This window comes from Sarcophilus harrisii, chromosome 6, assembly GCF_902635505.1.
Source record: "Sarcophilus harrisii chromosome 6, mSarHar1.11, whole genome shotgun sequence".
NCBI lineage: Eukaryota > Metazoa > Chordata > Mammalia > Dasyuromorphia > Dasyuridae > Sarcophilus > Sarcophilus harrisii.
This window is the reverse complement of record NC_045431.1, coordinates 195,817,128-195,831,526: the sequence shown is the minus strand read 5'-3', so window position 1 is coordinate 195,831,526 and position 14,399 is coordinate 195,817,128. Positions and strand designations below refer to the sequence as shown.

General features: G+C 33.3%; 1 protein-coding gene across 1 annotated transcript; it reads left to right on the top strand.

The window, feature by feature from the left end:
- The first annotated feature begins 12,764 nt into the window (after positions 1–12,764).
- LOC100920327 (olfactory receptor 508-like) lies at positions 12,765–13,700 on the top strand. Its single transcript, XM_003773547.1, has one exon. The coding sequence runs from the start codon at positions 12,765–12,767 to the stop codon at positions 13,698–13,700; it is 936 nt and encodes a 311-aa protein (XP_003773595.1).
- The last annotated feature ends 699 nt before the right edge of the window (positions 13,701–14,399 follow it).

The window sequence follows — 14,399 nt, the reverse complement described above, 5'->3', positions numbered from 1 at the left end:
ATTCAACTCAAAACAAGTACTTATTCTCTACATGTGTTGTCTCATTCATTGTGTTTGATTTCATGGATGCAAGGGCAAAAACCAAAAATTTCTTTTTTTTTTTTTTTAAAGATCTACTATTCCACTAATATAATGATTATAATTAAGTTATATTAATTAATGGATTTCATGTTGTTTGCCTCAGTTTCTCATCTGTGAAATGAGCTGAAGAAGGAAATGACACACTGCTCCAGTATCTTTTTCATGAAGTCCCCAAATGAATTCATGAAGAGTCAAACGTGGCTGAAATGAATGAACAATAACAAAATAGATGTGTGTTGTTTTCTTGGGCTCTGCTATCATCACTGTATTAGATCATGTAAATCTTTTCTGTATTTCTGTATTAATCATATTTTTGTTTTTTACTGCACAATAATATTTCATCATTTAATATGACAAAATTTGTTTAGCAATTTTTCAATTGTGGGGCATCTCTTCTGTTTCCAGTTTTTTCTTACCATCAGAGTAGTGCTACATACTTTGCTCTATGAAGGAAATTGTTTTTTATCAATGACCACCATTGTAGCATAATATACCTGTATTAAATATATTCTTTTTTCTTTGGATAGCTCTTTGTGATGAGGAGGGACAGATACTAAAAGAAATTTAGATCATGTTAAAATGAAAGATATCAATAAAGAATCATTAAAAAAAATCTCCAAAATTTTATTCCTTTCTACCTTTTTAGTTTTACATCTTACTCTCATCCATGCAGTTTAAAATCTAGTTGCACTGAACAATTTGCTTTTTTCCACTCATGACATTCCATCAACTGTGTCTTTCCATGGGTTCTCTCACTGGCCTGAAATGGTTTGCTCTTTTGTGTTTCCTGCTTCTATATCCTCCCTGTCTCATATTAGTTCCCTACCTTTCTTGAAGATAGCTCACATTCCATTTTCCACAAGAAGTATTTTCTCTCTAGATCAGTGTAGCTTTCTCTCCATCATTCATTTATTCTTTCTGTAATTTGTATGCACCTAGCTATTTGCATGGTATCTTCCCAATATAGTGGAAATAACTGGGCTGTTTTTTAAATTTTCTTTACATTTTGTACTTTGTTGATATGAACTCTGAATCCATTTTGACAGGTAGACTCCCAGGTATTTTATATTGTCTGCAATTATTTTAAATGTAATTTCTCTGTCTCTTGCTGCTTAACTTTGTTGGTAATACAGAGAAATTCTGATGATTTATATAGATTTATTTTATATCCTGTAACTTTACTAGAGTTGTTAATTATTTTAACTAGTTGTGTAGTTGATTCTCTAGGATTCTTCAATACCATTATATTATTTGCCAAGAAGAATAATTTTGTTTTCTCATTGCTTAATCCAATTTGAATTTTTCCTATTCTTTTTATTTATTTTATATTTTTCCCCTTAATATCTCATGGAATTATTAGCTTCCACTTGCCTGATCCTAGTTTTTAAGGAATTATTTCTTTTGTGAATGTTGTACATTCTTTTTCATTTGGTCTATTCTTCTTAAAGAGTTCTTGTTTTCAGTGGATTTTTATATATCATGTTCCATTTGACCAATTTTGCATGTTAAGGAGTTCTCTTTAGCAGTTTTTTTGGTGGCTCTTTTATCATTTGACCTAAAACTTTTTAGGGTTCTTTTCCTTTTAAAATTTTTTACCTCCTTTACCAAGCTATTTACCTTTGCTTCCATAATTTTCTTATGTTACATTTCTTTGATAGCACTTATTTGATTTTTAAAATCCTTTTTAATCTCTTCCAGGAGTTGTTTTTGGCTCTGAATTGGACTCGATTTTTCTTTGAAGTTTTTCATGTAGTTGGTTTTATTTCCTTGTCTTTTTCTGAGTTTATTTTTAGATCTTCCTTGTCATCATAGTAATATTTTAACATAGTCAAGTTTTTGTTGTTATTGTGGTTTGCTCGTTTTTTTTTTTTTTTTTTTTTGATTTTTAGCCTTATGTTTAAGTTGTGCTCTACTGAAGAGGGTACTGTCCCAAGCTTCAGATTTTTCATGCTGCTATTTTTGGAGCTAGCTCTATTGTGTATATAAGTTTTGAGTTTTTCATGGTGATATACTTTTTAAAGAGTTCTTACTTTCAGTGAACTTTTGTACATCATTTTCCATTTGACCTGTTGTGCATCTTGAGGATTTCTCTTTAGCAGATTTTTTTGTGAGTCTTTTACCATTTGGCCTATTCTATTTTTAAAGGTATTATTCTGTTAGTTTTTCTTTTTTTACTGAGCTATTTAATTCCACCCCTTCCAATTTCCTTTCATCACTCACATTTCTTTTCCTAAATTTTTCTCCACCATTTCTTAATTGGTTTCTAAAATCCTTTTCAAGCTCTTCTAGTTTTTGGTCCTCCATTTTATTCATATTTCTTTGAGGTTTTGCATGTAGTTGCTTTGATTTTTTTTCATCTTTTTCTGAGTTGGCAATTTTGATCAACTCTATCACCATAGTAACTCTCTATGGTCAGGTTTTTGTTGTTGTTAGTGGTGTTTGCTCATTTTTTTCTAGTCCATTTCTTGATTTTTAGTCTTATGTTTAAATTGAGCTCTGCTCCCTGAGGGAAGGAGTACTGTCACGAATTTCAGGTTTTTCATGCTGATATTTTTGGAACTAGGGTAACCATAAGGGATTATACAATTTTATAAAATACTATTAGTTTGAACCTCTCTTCCAATTTTGGACTGTTCTTTGCAATATCAATCTCTAGTACCAATTGATGTGTCTCCAACATCATCATTTGATGAAGTGTTTACTCTCTATTGTTATTTCACCAATTATCATCAATTAGGGATATTTACCAAGAAGATATAGCACAACCAGAAATTAGCAACGTATCTCTATGGACCATTACCGTGCTCTCTTCTACACTACCTCAGTCCCTGGAAGAGTGGGCTTAAACTGACATCACCTGCTACAAAGAATTGGCTCTATTAGGTTCACTTCCAAATGCAGGATAGCCAATGGATAGTCTCTCCTTTGTTTGTAAGTGCTGGCATTTTGACAGTGAAATCTATACCTTACTGTGATAGCTTCTGCTTTCTTTTCAGTCCTCTGCTGGATAGTCTGGAATTCATTGCCCAGAGATTAAAATGTAGACTTCAGTATCCAAATCTTTGACATCTTGAAACCCTTTTGAACTTCTCATGGCCTTCTATAATAGTCCTTCATTTAAAAAATAAAATAATAAAGGCAGAGAAACTCAAAGGACTATGTATATATGGATTTATGCCAACCTGGGTGGCGATATTGTAATCACTGAAACTGTGTTTTGAATGTTAGAAATTTTGCTAACTAGAGCCTTGGGACATTGTGATTGAATTTACAATTTTTCACATAAAAACTCTCTGGACAACAAATTATACCACAGGCTAAAATGAGCTAAATTTTATTACAGAAGGTTACATAGGGATAATGAATGGAGTTTTAGGAGAGTAAATTCACAAACTTTTCAGGAGCAAAAGTATTGCTTTGTTTATGTTCCCATATTATTTGAAATTGCTCTACATAATGATTAAATCAATTCACAACTCACTGAATCAATTTTTGTACCTCTCCTAGAACATTTTCTTTTCTTTTCAGTCTTATTAGCCAATCTTACCTCAGAATTTTTTACTTGGTGTAATCTCCATTCAATAGTGATTTAGGGCTTTTTTCATATGCTATGAATAGCTTATTTGTTTCATCTGAAAACTGATTGTTCATATCTTTTGATCATTTATCAATTGGGAAATAGATCTTTTATATTTATAAATCTGATTCCTTTCTCCATATAGTTGAGAAATAAATCCTTTATCTGAGAAACTTCCTTCAAATGATTTTTCACAATTAGCATTGCTAACTGTATTTTCCCTGTGTTTATTCTGTTCTCTCTCTCCTTTTATCTTGTCCCTCCTCAAAAGTCTTTTCCTTCTGGCTACCACTTCTGATCTGCTCTCCTTTATATCAGTACCTCCCACTTCTCTTAATCTTTTATCCTCTTACTTTCCTACAGGACAAGATAGCTTTTTCTTTCCAATTCAGTATGTATGTTGTTCTCTCATTAAGCCAATTCCAATGAAAGCAAGATTTAAGCATTTCCTGCCACTTAACTCATCTACTTCTTCAGTGCAATAGTTCTTTCCTGTCCCTCTTATATGAAGTAATTTCTTTTCTTTCCCATTTTTCCCATTCTTTTTTTTTCCTTTCCCCTTTTCTAAGTGCATTATTCTTCCTCATGCCTTAATTTTATTTTTAAGGTATCAACCTATCATATTCAAATCACACCTGTGCCCTCTGTCTCTATATACTCTGAACTGGTCTTGTAATGAGTTCTTATGTGTTACAAGCATCATCTTCCCATGTTGGAATGTGAATGGTTTGACCTTATTAAGTACTTTATGATTTCCCTTTTCTATTTAGGTTTTTATGGTTCTCTTGAATGTCATATTTGAAAAATCAAAATTTCTATTCACTCTGGGTTTTTCATCAAGAACTTGGAAGTCCTCTATTTCACTAAATACCCATTTTCCCCTTAAAGATTATACCAGTTCTGCTGGATAGGTGATCTTGGTTGTAATATTAATTTCCTTTCCTTTCCAGAATATTATTTTCCAAGGCCTCTGATCCTTTAATAAAGATGCTAACCTTGTGCTATCCTGACTGTAAGTCCATTAAGCTTGATTTTTAAATCCTTTTTGATTTCTTCCATGGTTTGTGACCAATTCATAATTTCCTTTGAGTCTTTGCATTTAGGAATTTTGATCTTATTGTCTTCTGACAAGATCTTGTCACCATACTAACTTTTAATGTTAAGAATTTTCTTCTGTTTATTCATATTTGACTTTTAACTCTGCTAAGGTAGGGCTCTGTTTTCAGAGTGGAGGGAACATAGTCCCAAGCTTCAGAGATTTTGTTTAGCTGTTTTCAAAGATGTTTCTAAGGATTTGCAAATTTTCAGCTCTTCCAAGATGGTGTAATCTAAGGACAGTTATATTTGTTACTCTCCTCATCTGTATTCTTATTTGTGGTGACCAAAAGCACTCTTTTTTTTTTTTCCATGGAATGGTGATGAGGGTCTCTTCTCTATTGTGGCCATGAATTCTGGTATGCTGCTGCTCCTCCTTACCCCAAGACTGCAAGGTGTGACTAAGGCAATCCCAAAACAGTGATTAAAGTGAGGTAATAAATGAAGCAGAGATTGGCTTCTTTTATATAGTTAAAAAAATTGAATCTGGGAGAAGAAGATCTCAGAGTTTCTCGAAAAAAAAAAAAAACCAGAAACAACTACTATTTACATTCACTCTGAGTCAATCAATAACCAAGTGGAATTTGGCCTGGGAGCTATTATTGGTCAATTAATGTGAGCTAGATAGATTTTGGTTTAAAACATGGTCCTAGCTCATGCCCAAAATTATCTTGTAAAGTTTCAGTTATATTCCTAGCCTGAAAATTTTTAGATTTTTATTTTATATAATGTGGGGAAGAAAAAGTCCCTATTCTGGAGAGATTTCTTCCTGAAGGACATGCTGACATATAATGGAAATACCTTGAAGAAATTTAGGACAAGTAGAGATATTCTGTAACTAACTTATATACAAGGTAAAGAGGAAGCTCTTTGATTGGATATTCAATTAGAATTGGGGCTAATTTTAAAAGGCTTTTAGTCATCCATGGTCATTTACTTGGCTTGGGCACTTTCTAGGCTTCCTGACCTTATAGATGGAAGCTACACTGTTTACTGAGGGCCTGAGGATGGGGGACATGTCAGACCCTCCATTCTCCAGAACCAGCATAAAACCAAGGGTGCACAACCTATCCTCTATGTACATGATTATAGTTATGTGTATATATATATATATATATATATGTATATGTGTGTGTGTCTGTACATATATATTATGTGTGTGCATCTATATATATCTATATTTCCACTTTTTTGTAGTTTTTGGGCAAAGAAAGAAAGAGAAAAGCAAAAAAAAAAAAGAATAAATAAAAAATACACAATAGAGAACAAAAGAAAACTCACAAGGAAGCAAAGAAAAGGACATCTCTGAACAAAATGTGTAGTGTGTATTATATAGGCTTTCCTGAAAAATGGAAATTTATTGCTTAATATTTTGAGTCCTCTCATGTTCTGCTGTGTACTTGGAAAAAGAAATACATTTTAAAACAATTAAAAAATAAAAATAATTTCCAAAAAAAGGACCAAATAATTCTAAATTATGTTTCATCTTTTAGACAGAAACCATCAGCATTTCTATGTATTATAAAGCAGAGCAGGAAGAGACTGAAAGAGAAATTCCATGTAAAATAACTGCAGACAATAAAAATATTTGGAAAATATTTCCAAGCAAAATCAATACTGGAATTCTATGAACAAAATTATAGTTTTAATAATTAAGTCAGAAATTTAGAATTTTTAACAAATTTAGAAATACTAATAGCTCATGAGCAACCTGATCCAATATGACAGAAATGACAATTCAATCTAAAGTAATTTATTTACTGAGTACCAAAAAAGTTATCCTCCAAAATACTTGATAGAACTAGAAAATTAATAAAATTCATCAGAAAGGATTAAAGCTCAAGAATGTCAAAGGAATCAATGAAAAAATGTGAAGAAAAGTGATTTAGCATTCCAAGATCTCAAGTTGTATTACAAAATGGTAATCATCCAAACAATCTGCTTCGCCTAAAAAACTAAATGGTGAATCAGTGGAATCAATTAGGCAACTGATATTATGGCAGTGAGTGACTGTGGTAATCTAGTGTTTGATAAACCCAAAGATCTAAATTTTGGGGCAAGATTTGATTAAAATTGTTGGGAAAACTGGAAAGCAGTTGGGCAGAAATTAGGTATAAACCAACCTCTCATACTGTCTACTGAGATAAGGTCAAAATGGGTACATGATTCAGATGTCAATAGTAATATTATGAGCAAATGCCTCCATGAGAAGCATGGAATAGCTTCCTTCTTAGATATAAAAATAAGGGAAGAATTTATTACAAAGCAAAGTATAGAGAGCATTATGACATTTCCTGACCAACTCATAGCTTGTGTCAACTGTGATATTTTTGTGTCATATATTGCATATGCCTATATATTATAGTCATCAGGAGCCTTGAAAAATTGTCAGTCCTGCCTTTATATGTGAATAATGGACTTTGTTAGGAATAATTCCAAGATCTATAGTTTCTACTAAATTGAGTTTCATAGTTGGTTTTCCAGCTCCAGCTTTGCATAAGTGTAATCAGTATAGGTTATAGCTGACCAAAATGAATCTGATGAGGTGGTGATGAAGAACCCCATGTTGATCCCACAGCAATTTTTGAAAGCTTCCATGATAGAATATACTTTTTTGTCTATGGTGCTTTTTTTTTAACTTTTAAAAAATCTGGGACAAACAGATAAAAAAAATATAATGAAAGCCCTTGGGAATTTAGAGAACTCCTAACGCAATGCATGGTGGTGTTTTATTTTCTCCATCCCAATGGATTTCAAAAAACATTTTAATGACAAAAAACATTTTAATGACTTTGGCTACATTTGGATGTAAGGTGCTCAAGAGGTTATATCCCAAATGTTATAAAACCCAACATAAATATGGTGCTACTATGCAAAGATGATAACTTGGAGTCTAACGTAATCATTTGTTTGCATGATTGGGTACCATAGCTGTTCCTGGTTATACCATGAAAGTTCTTAACTCTGATTATTGATTTCTAGCTCCTTTCAGGGAAGCCTATCTATTCCTCTTGTCATGTCATACTTTATATTTGTTTCAATTTTGTATAGGGCTTTAATCTCTCTCTCTTTTTCTGTCACTGTCTGTTTGTCTCTCCCTACCCCATCCCCTCTGCCACCTTAATGAAAAAGATTAATTCCTGATTTTGGTCTTGTGTTTCTGTTCCTTTTAATGCCATGCAATGTTTAAGAAAAGTAAAGTATATGCATTGAGCATTATTGCCACTTGTTAGTAAGTAAAATTTTGATCTTCCACAGGTCATACTATATAGCTTGAAACATCACTAGAAAAAGTAAATTCTTGATCATATAGGGTTAGGTAAGGAAAAGTGAAATAAAAATCTTTGTCTATACGAAAGTATTTTTTTTTCCGTTTGTTACTTTCCTCCCACTTCTCAAACTGAAGCTTTGGAGGGAGGAATTTCATTGACATGTCTGTGGGTTGATGTAATGAATGGAAAAAGAACTGGACTTGAAGTCAGGAGATCTTAGCTTGAATTGTACATCTGATTCTTGAATTTTCATTGTTATCCTAGGTAAGTAACTGTACCTCTATGGCCCCTAATTAACACTTCTTTAAAATTAGCATAACAATGTCTTCTAAAAATTGTGGGAAAGTAATTGCTAAAATTTAAATTGTTATATTGCATTATTGATATTTCTGCTGTATGATTATTCTGATTATGATATCACCATGAATGAGATTTGAGTTTTCAAAAGGACACTATTGCCTTTTATTCAACCAATATTCACACCTATGCAAGGTGTACTTTCCTAGCTCCTGGAGATAAAAAAAATAAAATAAAATGCAAAGCAGTCCTTAATCTCAAGTAGTTTGCATTCTATTGGAGAGGAAATATTTCTGTAGATAGTTAAACCAATACAAGTTTTGGTGGGACAGTTTTAGAAAGTAGACTTCCTATAATTGGGAGTCCAGTAGCTGAGAAGAAAGGAAGTTTGAAATTCTAAGAGGCAGAGATGAGGTAGGGCATTTAAAAATATGGAGAATAGCCTGTGCAGACCAACAGAGATGGGGGGAATTCTGAATCCAGAGAACAGGTAAGCCAGTTGGTTTGGAGTACAGGCATGCTTGAGAGTGAAGTGAAATAAATCTGAAGAGGGAGAATCGATTCACATGGCATAGGAATACAAATATCAAGCCGAGGAATTATTATTTTATCCTCATATTTGTTCAAGAATTGAGTTAGCAGGTGATATGGTGATATGGTCAGGCAGATACTTTAGGAAGAACTTGTTTTGTAGGTCTTTAGAGAATAGTTGAGAGAGAATAAAGAGTGGAATTTTAATTAAGAGATTTTGGCAATAATCCAAGTGAAAAGTTGTACATATCTAATTTAGGAAGGTGACTATATGAGTGGACATAAAATATATATTGTGAATATAGATAGAGCAGTACTTGGTAATGAAGGGAAGATAGAGAGAAGAGTAGAGATTAATTCCAGGTTTGCAAACCAGGGTCCCTAGAATAATGATAGGACATGGTACAGAAAAAAGAAATTGTGGATAAAAGTTTTTAAATTTCAGGTTGAGAATAAGATAAGTTCTCCTTTAAATTTTGGATGTACCTTTGGGACATTTAGCTACAAAAATTCAAATTAGTGATATATGGATCGGAGTTCATAGGTGTTTATACAGAATCAGGATTCATCTAAGAAGAGTAGTTAATGGCAGAGGAAACTAAGGAGGAGCTCATTGTAAAGATATAGAAAAGAGGAGAGGCCCTAGGATCAAGATATAGCCACGTATAGGATTTTGGGACAGGACAGAGTGTGATCTGGTCTAGGAGATGAAGAAAAGATTAGACTGGTAGAATAATAGTATTATCAGAGTGCCATGAAAAGTTATGGAATCGACAATCCACCTTGTCATGTGTTTGATAGACGATAAGAATAAGTCAACCAGCCAAAATTTATTTATCATCTATTATGTTCAACTGCTTTACTAGATGCTATTGATACAATGTCTGTTACAATATCCATCCCCTAAGAATTTAAATGACGATTAGGAAAATAGTATCATTTACAAATTAAAAAAATATTGGTAATATTGTAGAGAATATTTTCTGTGGAGTAATTAGGTGAGAAACAATATTATCATGGGTTACCAAGTGAGTAGGAGGAGAGAAAGTAAACTAAACAGGAGTACATTTTTTTCCCTGTAAAAGGTTTTTGAGAAAGGGAAGAGATAGAGTATAATAAATTAAAAGGCTCTCTGAGTCAATTGAAAAATTTAAAGGATTGAGAAAAATCTAAGCCCATTTCTAGGAAAAAATGGAAAGCCTATAGATAAAAAATATTAAAAATTAAAAGAAGGTTTTCAATGAGGAAAGCTTAGGCTTAAAATATTAGATAAAATAATGGGATAATTAGAGGAATTGTCCATGGACAAAAGAAGGACTAACTCTTTCTCAGTGATTATTGCAAAGATAAAATTAGATGATATTAAGAAGCTTTGAACTGTAGAAAAGAAAAGTGACCCCACTGTGAAAGTCTTCCTTTTGCTAGAAAAATAGAATTCAAAGTGCTCTCTAGAGAGGGAAAGATGAAGAAGGAGATAGGGAAAACTCTGCTAATTTGTTTAGTTATTATTTTTTTTCATTGGATATAAGGAAGGAATTGGACAATAGATCCAATAATCAGGTTCTTTTTCAGGTGAACAGTATCTCAGCATTTCCTATCCCTTGTCATTGGAGTGAGAAAAAAAGAAAATTCAGTTTAGAGTTGGGAGTAATAAGAATGTTTCAGGAAAAAAGTAAAACTCAAGATAATTTCTTTTGTTTCAAACTCAGCAGGCATCAACAAATGGGACATATTTCATGACAACTTGGTCTCTAAATGAAATATAAGATGTATACAAGTAAAATTATAGTTGCCTTTTATTTATTATTGTATTTTGAAAATATTTTGTTATTACTTTTCTCTTCCCCCATGTCCATCACATATAGTCCACTTAGCTCCATCTCCCCACTCACAGTGAGGGCCCTTCTTGTAAATGATATATATAGTCAAGGAACAAAAAACCAACAATTTAGCCATTTCAGAGAATGCTCTAGTCTATCACATTCGAATTTTTTTTTTTCTGAAGCAATTGGGGTTAAGTGACTTGCCCAGGGTCACACAGCTAGGAAGTATTAGGTGTCTGAGTCCAAATTTGAACTCAAGTCCTTCTGAGTTCAGGACTGGTGTCCTATCATGTTTGAATCTGAACAAAAAAGATAAGTTGAGACATGTTTCTGAGAAAATTCTAATTAATATCAAAAAAAGACCAAACGGCAGTTACTCATTAACAGATTTTGGGGCATTTAGAACAAAAAAAGAATTGGGTAGGTGACATCAGGGGATTAAAAACAACGTGATTTAGCATGTATTGGCCATCCTGCCATCTAGGGGAGGGGGTGGGGGGAAGTAGGGGAAAAATTGGAACAAAAGGTTGGCAATTGTCAGTGCTGTAAAATTACCCATGCATATAACTTGTAAATAAAAAGCTATTAAAAAAAAAAACAAACCAATGTGATTGGTTACAGAATTGAAGTGCAGGGAACACCCATGATTGGTTGGAAGTTTGGTAATTAAGGTTACCAATGACTATCTTTACTCTCATAAGAATAAGAGATTCTCATTATTTGGATGAAGGTGCAAGATAGTAGCCCAGACTTTTGGACAGAAAACTTGACATCCTTGACAGATAGCTTGATGGTGTAGGGAACTTAAGCCCCATTCCCTTACTTTCCCATACATTTCCCAATGCAGCTAAATTCTCTGAGACAAGAATATATCAGTGATTAGCAGGGAGCCTGAATTTGTAAAATTAACCCATTACAAACCAGCTAAATTCTGAAATGATTTCAGAGATGAAGAACCATGATTCAAGTAATTCAAGGACAAAAGCAGTTATAAGACAAAGTTTTAAATAGATCAATAGATAAATGGCATAGGATCAATCCTAATCTTTTAAAGTCCAGTACCTGTCTGCTGAGTACTGGTATGTAGTATTTCTTCATAGGTCTTTTGAAGACTTGATTTGTCACTACTCTGGTAAAAGTTCAGAGGTCTTTCAAGTTTGTTTCTCCCATCATGATTATTGTGGTTTTCATGTTGATTTTTTGGATGGATTTGCTCTATATTTGTCAATAAAAATATTCCCATATTACTCCAAAGCAGTCATAATCATCATTTCTTATGTTGTAATAATTTGGCACTACTTTCCTATATCACAGTTTACTCAGCTATTCTGCAATTGAAAGAAGTAATAGATAAACAGGATATGTTTATAACATATTTTTTAAAAAGGGGTTTCCATTGTTTTACCTAGCATCAGTGAAGTTCCCATGGGAAATTTCACATAAGACTTCAGGCTAGCAATGTCTAGTGTAAAGAATGCCCTTTATATTACTACCAAGTTCTATCAGTACAGTAAAATGAGAAGACTTAGAATCTGTATTCTTCATTTCTTTTATAATTTTAGAACACAAGTGTCATGTGGAAAAGTAGGTCTATCCTCAAAATCAGTTAGTATGTGCTTTGTAATATCTTGTTGAAGATAGACATCAGAATTCAGGAATCACAAAATGGATTCTATTTCTTTGGAAAGGGTAAACAAAGGTGGTTAGTTGGGAGAAGAGCATTTACACATTTGGATATAATCTTTGTATATAGTTAAGAAAGGTGACCATGTAGAAATTCAATTATCATTTTTACTCTTGCCTAATTTTTTATTCTTATCACTGTGTCAAAATGGTCCATTCATACAGTACTGTAGATTCATGGGGAAAAATTGGAAGAAAACAAATTTGTCCTATATTTGCTTTGCTTATTGGTACCCTGGCATGGTGTATAGGAGCAAAGTATGGAATTAGGATGGGAGGAATGGCATGTGGGAGATGTTCATTGAATGTTTCCTTAATACATCAGTAGACATATATGACTCTTAGTTCTGTAGTCTTTTTTAATCTCTTTCCTCTCTCCTGCCTAATAGGTACTTTTTGCAAGATATGTCTGGAGATAACTGCACTGCTGTGACTGAATTGATTCTTTTGGGGTTAACAGATGATCCAACCCTTCGTATCATCCTCTTTGTGATATTTTTGGGTGTCTATGCTAGCACCTTAGTTGGTAATGTTAGTATAATCATGTTGATCAGAAATAGCTCCCAACTTCACACTCCAATGTATTTTTTCCTTAGTCACTTGGCTTTTGTGGATTCTGCATATTCCTCAACTGTCACACCTGTTATGCTCAAGAGCTTCCTTATGGAGAAAACCCTAGTCCCTTTGGAATGTTGTGTGGCCCAATTGCTTTGTGGTGCCATCTTTGGGACAGCTGAATTCTTTTTGCTGGCTGTGATGGCCTATGATCGGTATATGGCCATCTGCAATCCACTACTTTACTCCATCAACATGTCTCCTAAGGTCTGCACTCTATTACTCATCACATCCTACCTGGGTAGTTGTGTAAATGCTTGGACCTTCATAGGTTGCTTATTGAATCGGTCCTTCTGTGGACCAAATGAAATTAATCATTTTTTCTGTGATTATTCACCACTTTTGAAACTTTCCTACTCTTCAAACAATCTTGCTGAAATTTTACCTTCTGCCTCTGTTGGGTCAGTGATTATGATTACGGTGTTAATTATCATAATTTCTTATGTGTATATTCTCTTCTCTGTTCTGAAGATAAGTTCCACTGAGGGAAGATCCAAAGCTTTCTCAACTTGCACCTCCCATCTTACAGCAGTCACTCTCTACTACGGGACCACTACATTCATTTATGTGATACCTAAGTCAAACTACTCAGAAGATATGAATAAAGTGATGTCTGTTTTCTATATTGTAATGATCCCCTTCTTGAACCCCCTGATCTACAGTCTAAGGAACAATGAAGTAAAAGGAGCCCTGAGAAAACTGATGAATAGGAAATGTTCTTTTTAAGGAATTCAACTCAATACTGCAATAACTCTTAGGGATATAAGAAAAAATTGTCTTTGCCCATAAGAAATTAACATTTTACTGATAGGATTGTCAGGATAAAATGATATGAATAAAGTTTTTTTAAACTTTAAAAAAGTAGATTTGTATTGTCATGAGTTAAAGTTGTCATTTTAAATATTAATTGGAAAGATATGAAAATACATGCAGTGTTTCAGAAACAGAAACCTCCTGCCTTTGCAAAGGAGTAGGGAAATATGATCTTCATATTGCTCTTCTTTGAGTGGTGTTTTTTTTTTGGGGGGGGGGGGAAGGGGAATATTCTGGCAACACACACATTTTCTTTTCCAATATAGGAATCGTTCCTTACATTTACATTCTTATAGTCATTGTGTTCAGTGGCTCTCCATCATGCAAATCTTTTGTATTTCTGTCTTAATCATATTTTTTGTGGTGGTGATTGTTTTTTATAGCACTGTAACATTCCATTGTATTCATATGTAATGATTTGTTTAGCATCCCACGATCACTGTGCATGTTTGTCTCCAGTTTTTGCAACCTTAAATTTTTCCTATAACTATTGTGATGTGGGGACTTCCTTTTTCATCAGTGACCACACTTGCCGTATAATAAACCCGAAAAAATATGTCCTTTTTTCTCTGCGATAGCTCTTTATGGGAGGTGGGGAGGGTGAAATAGCAG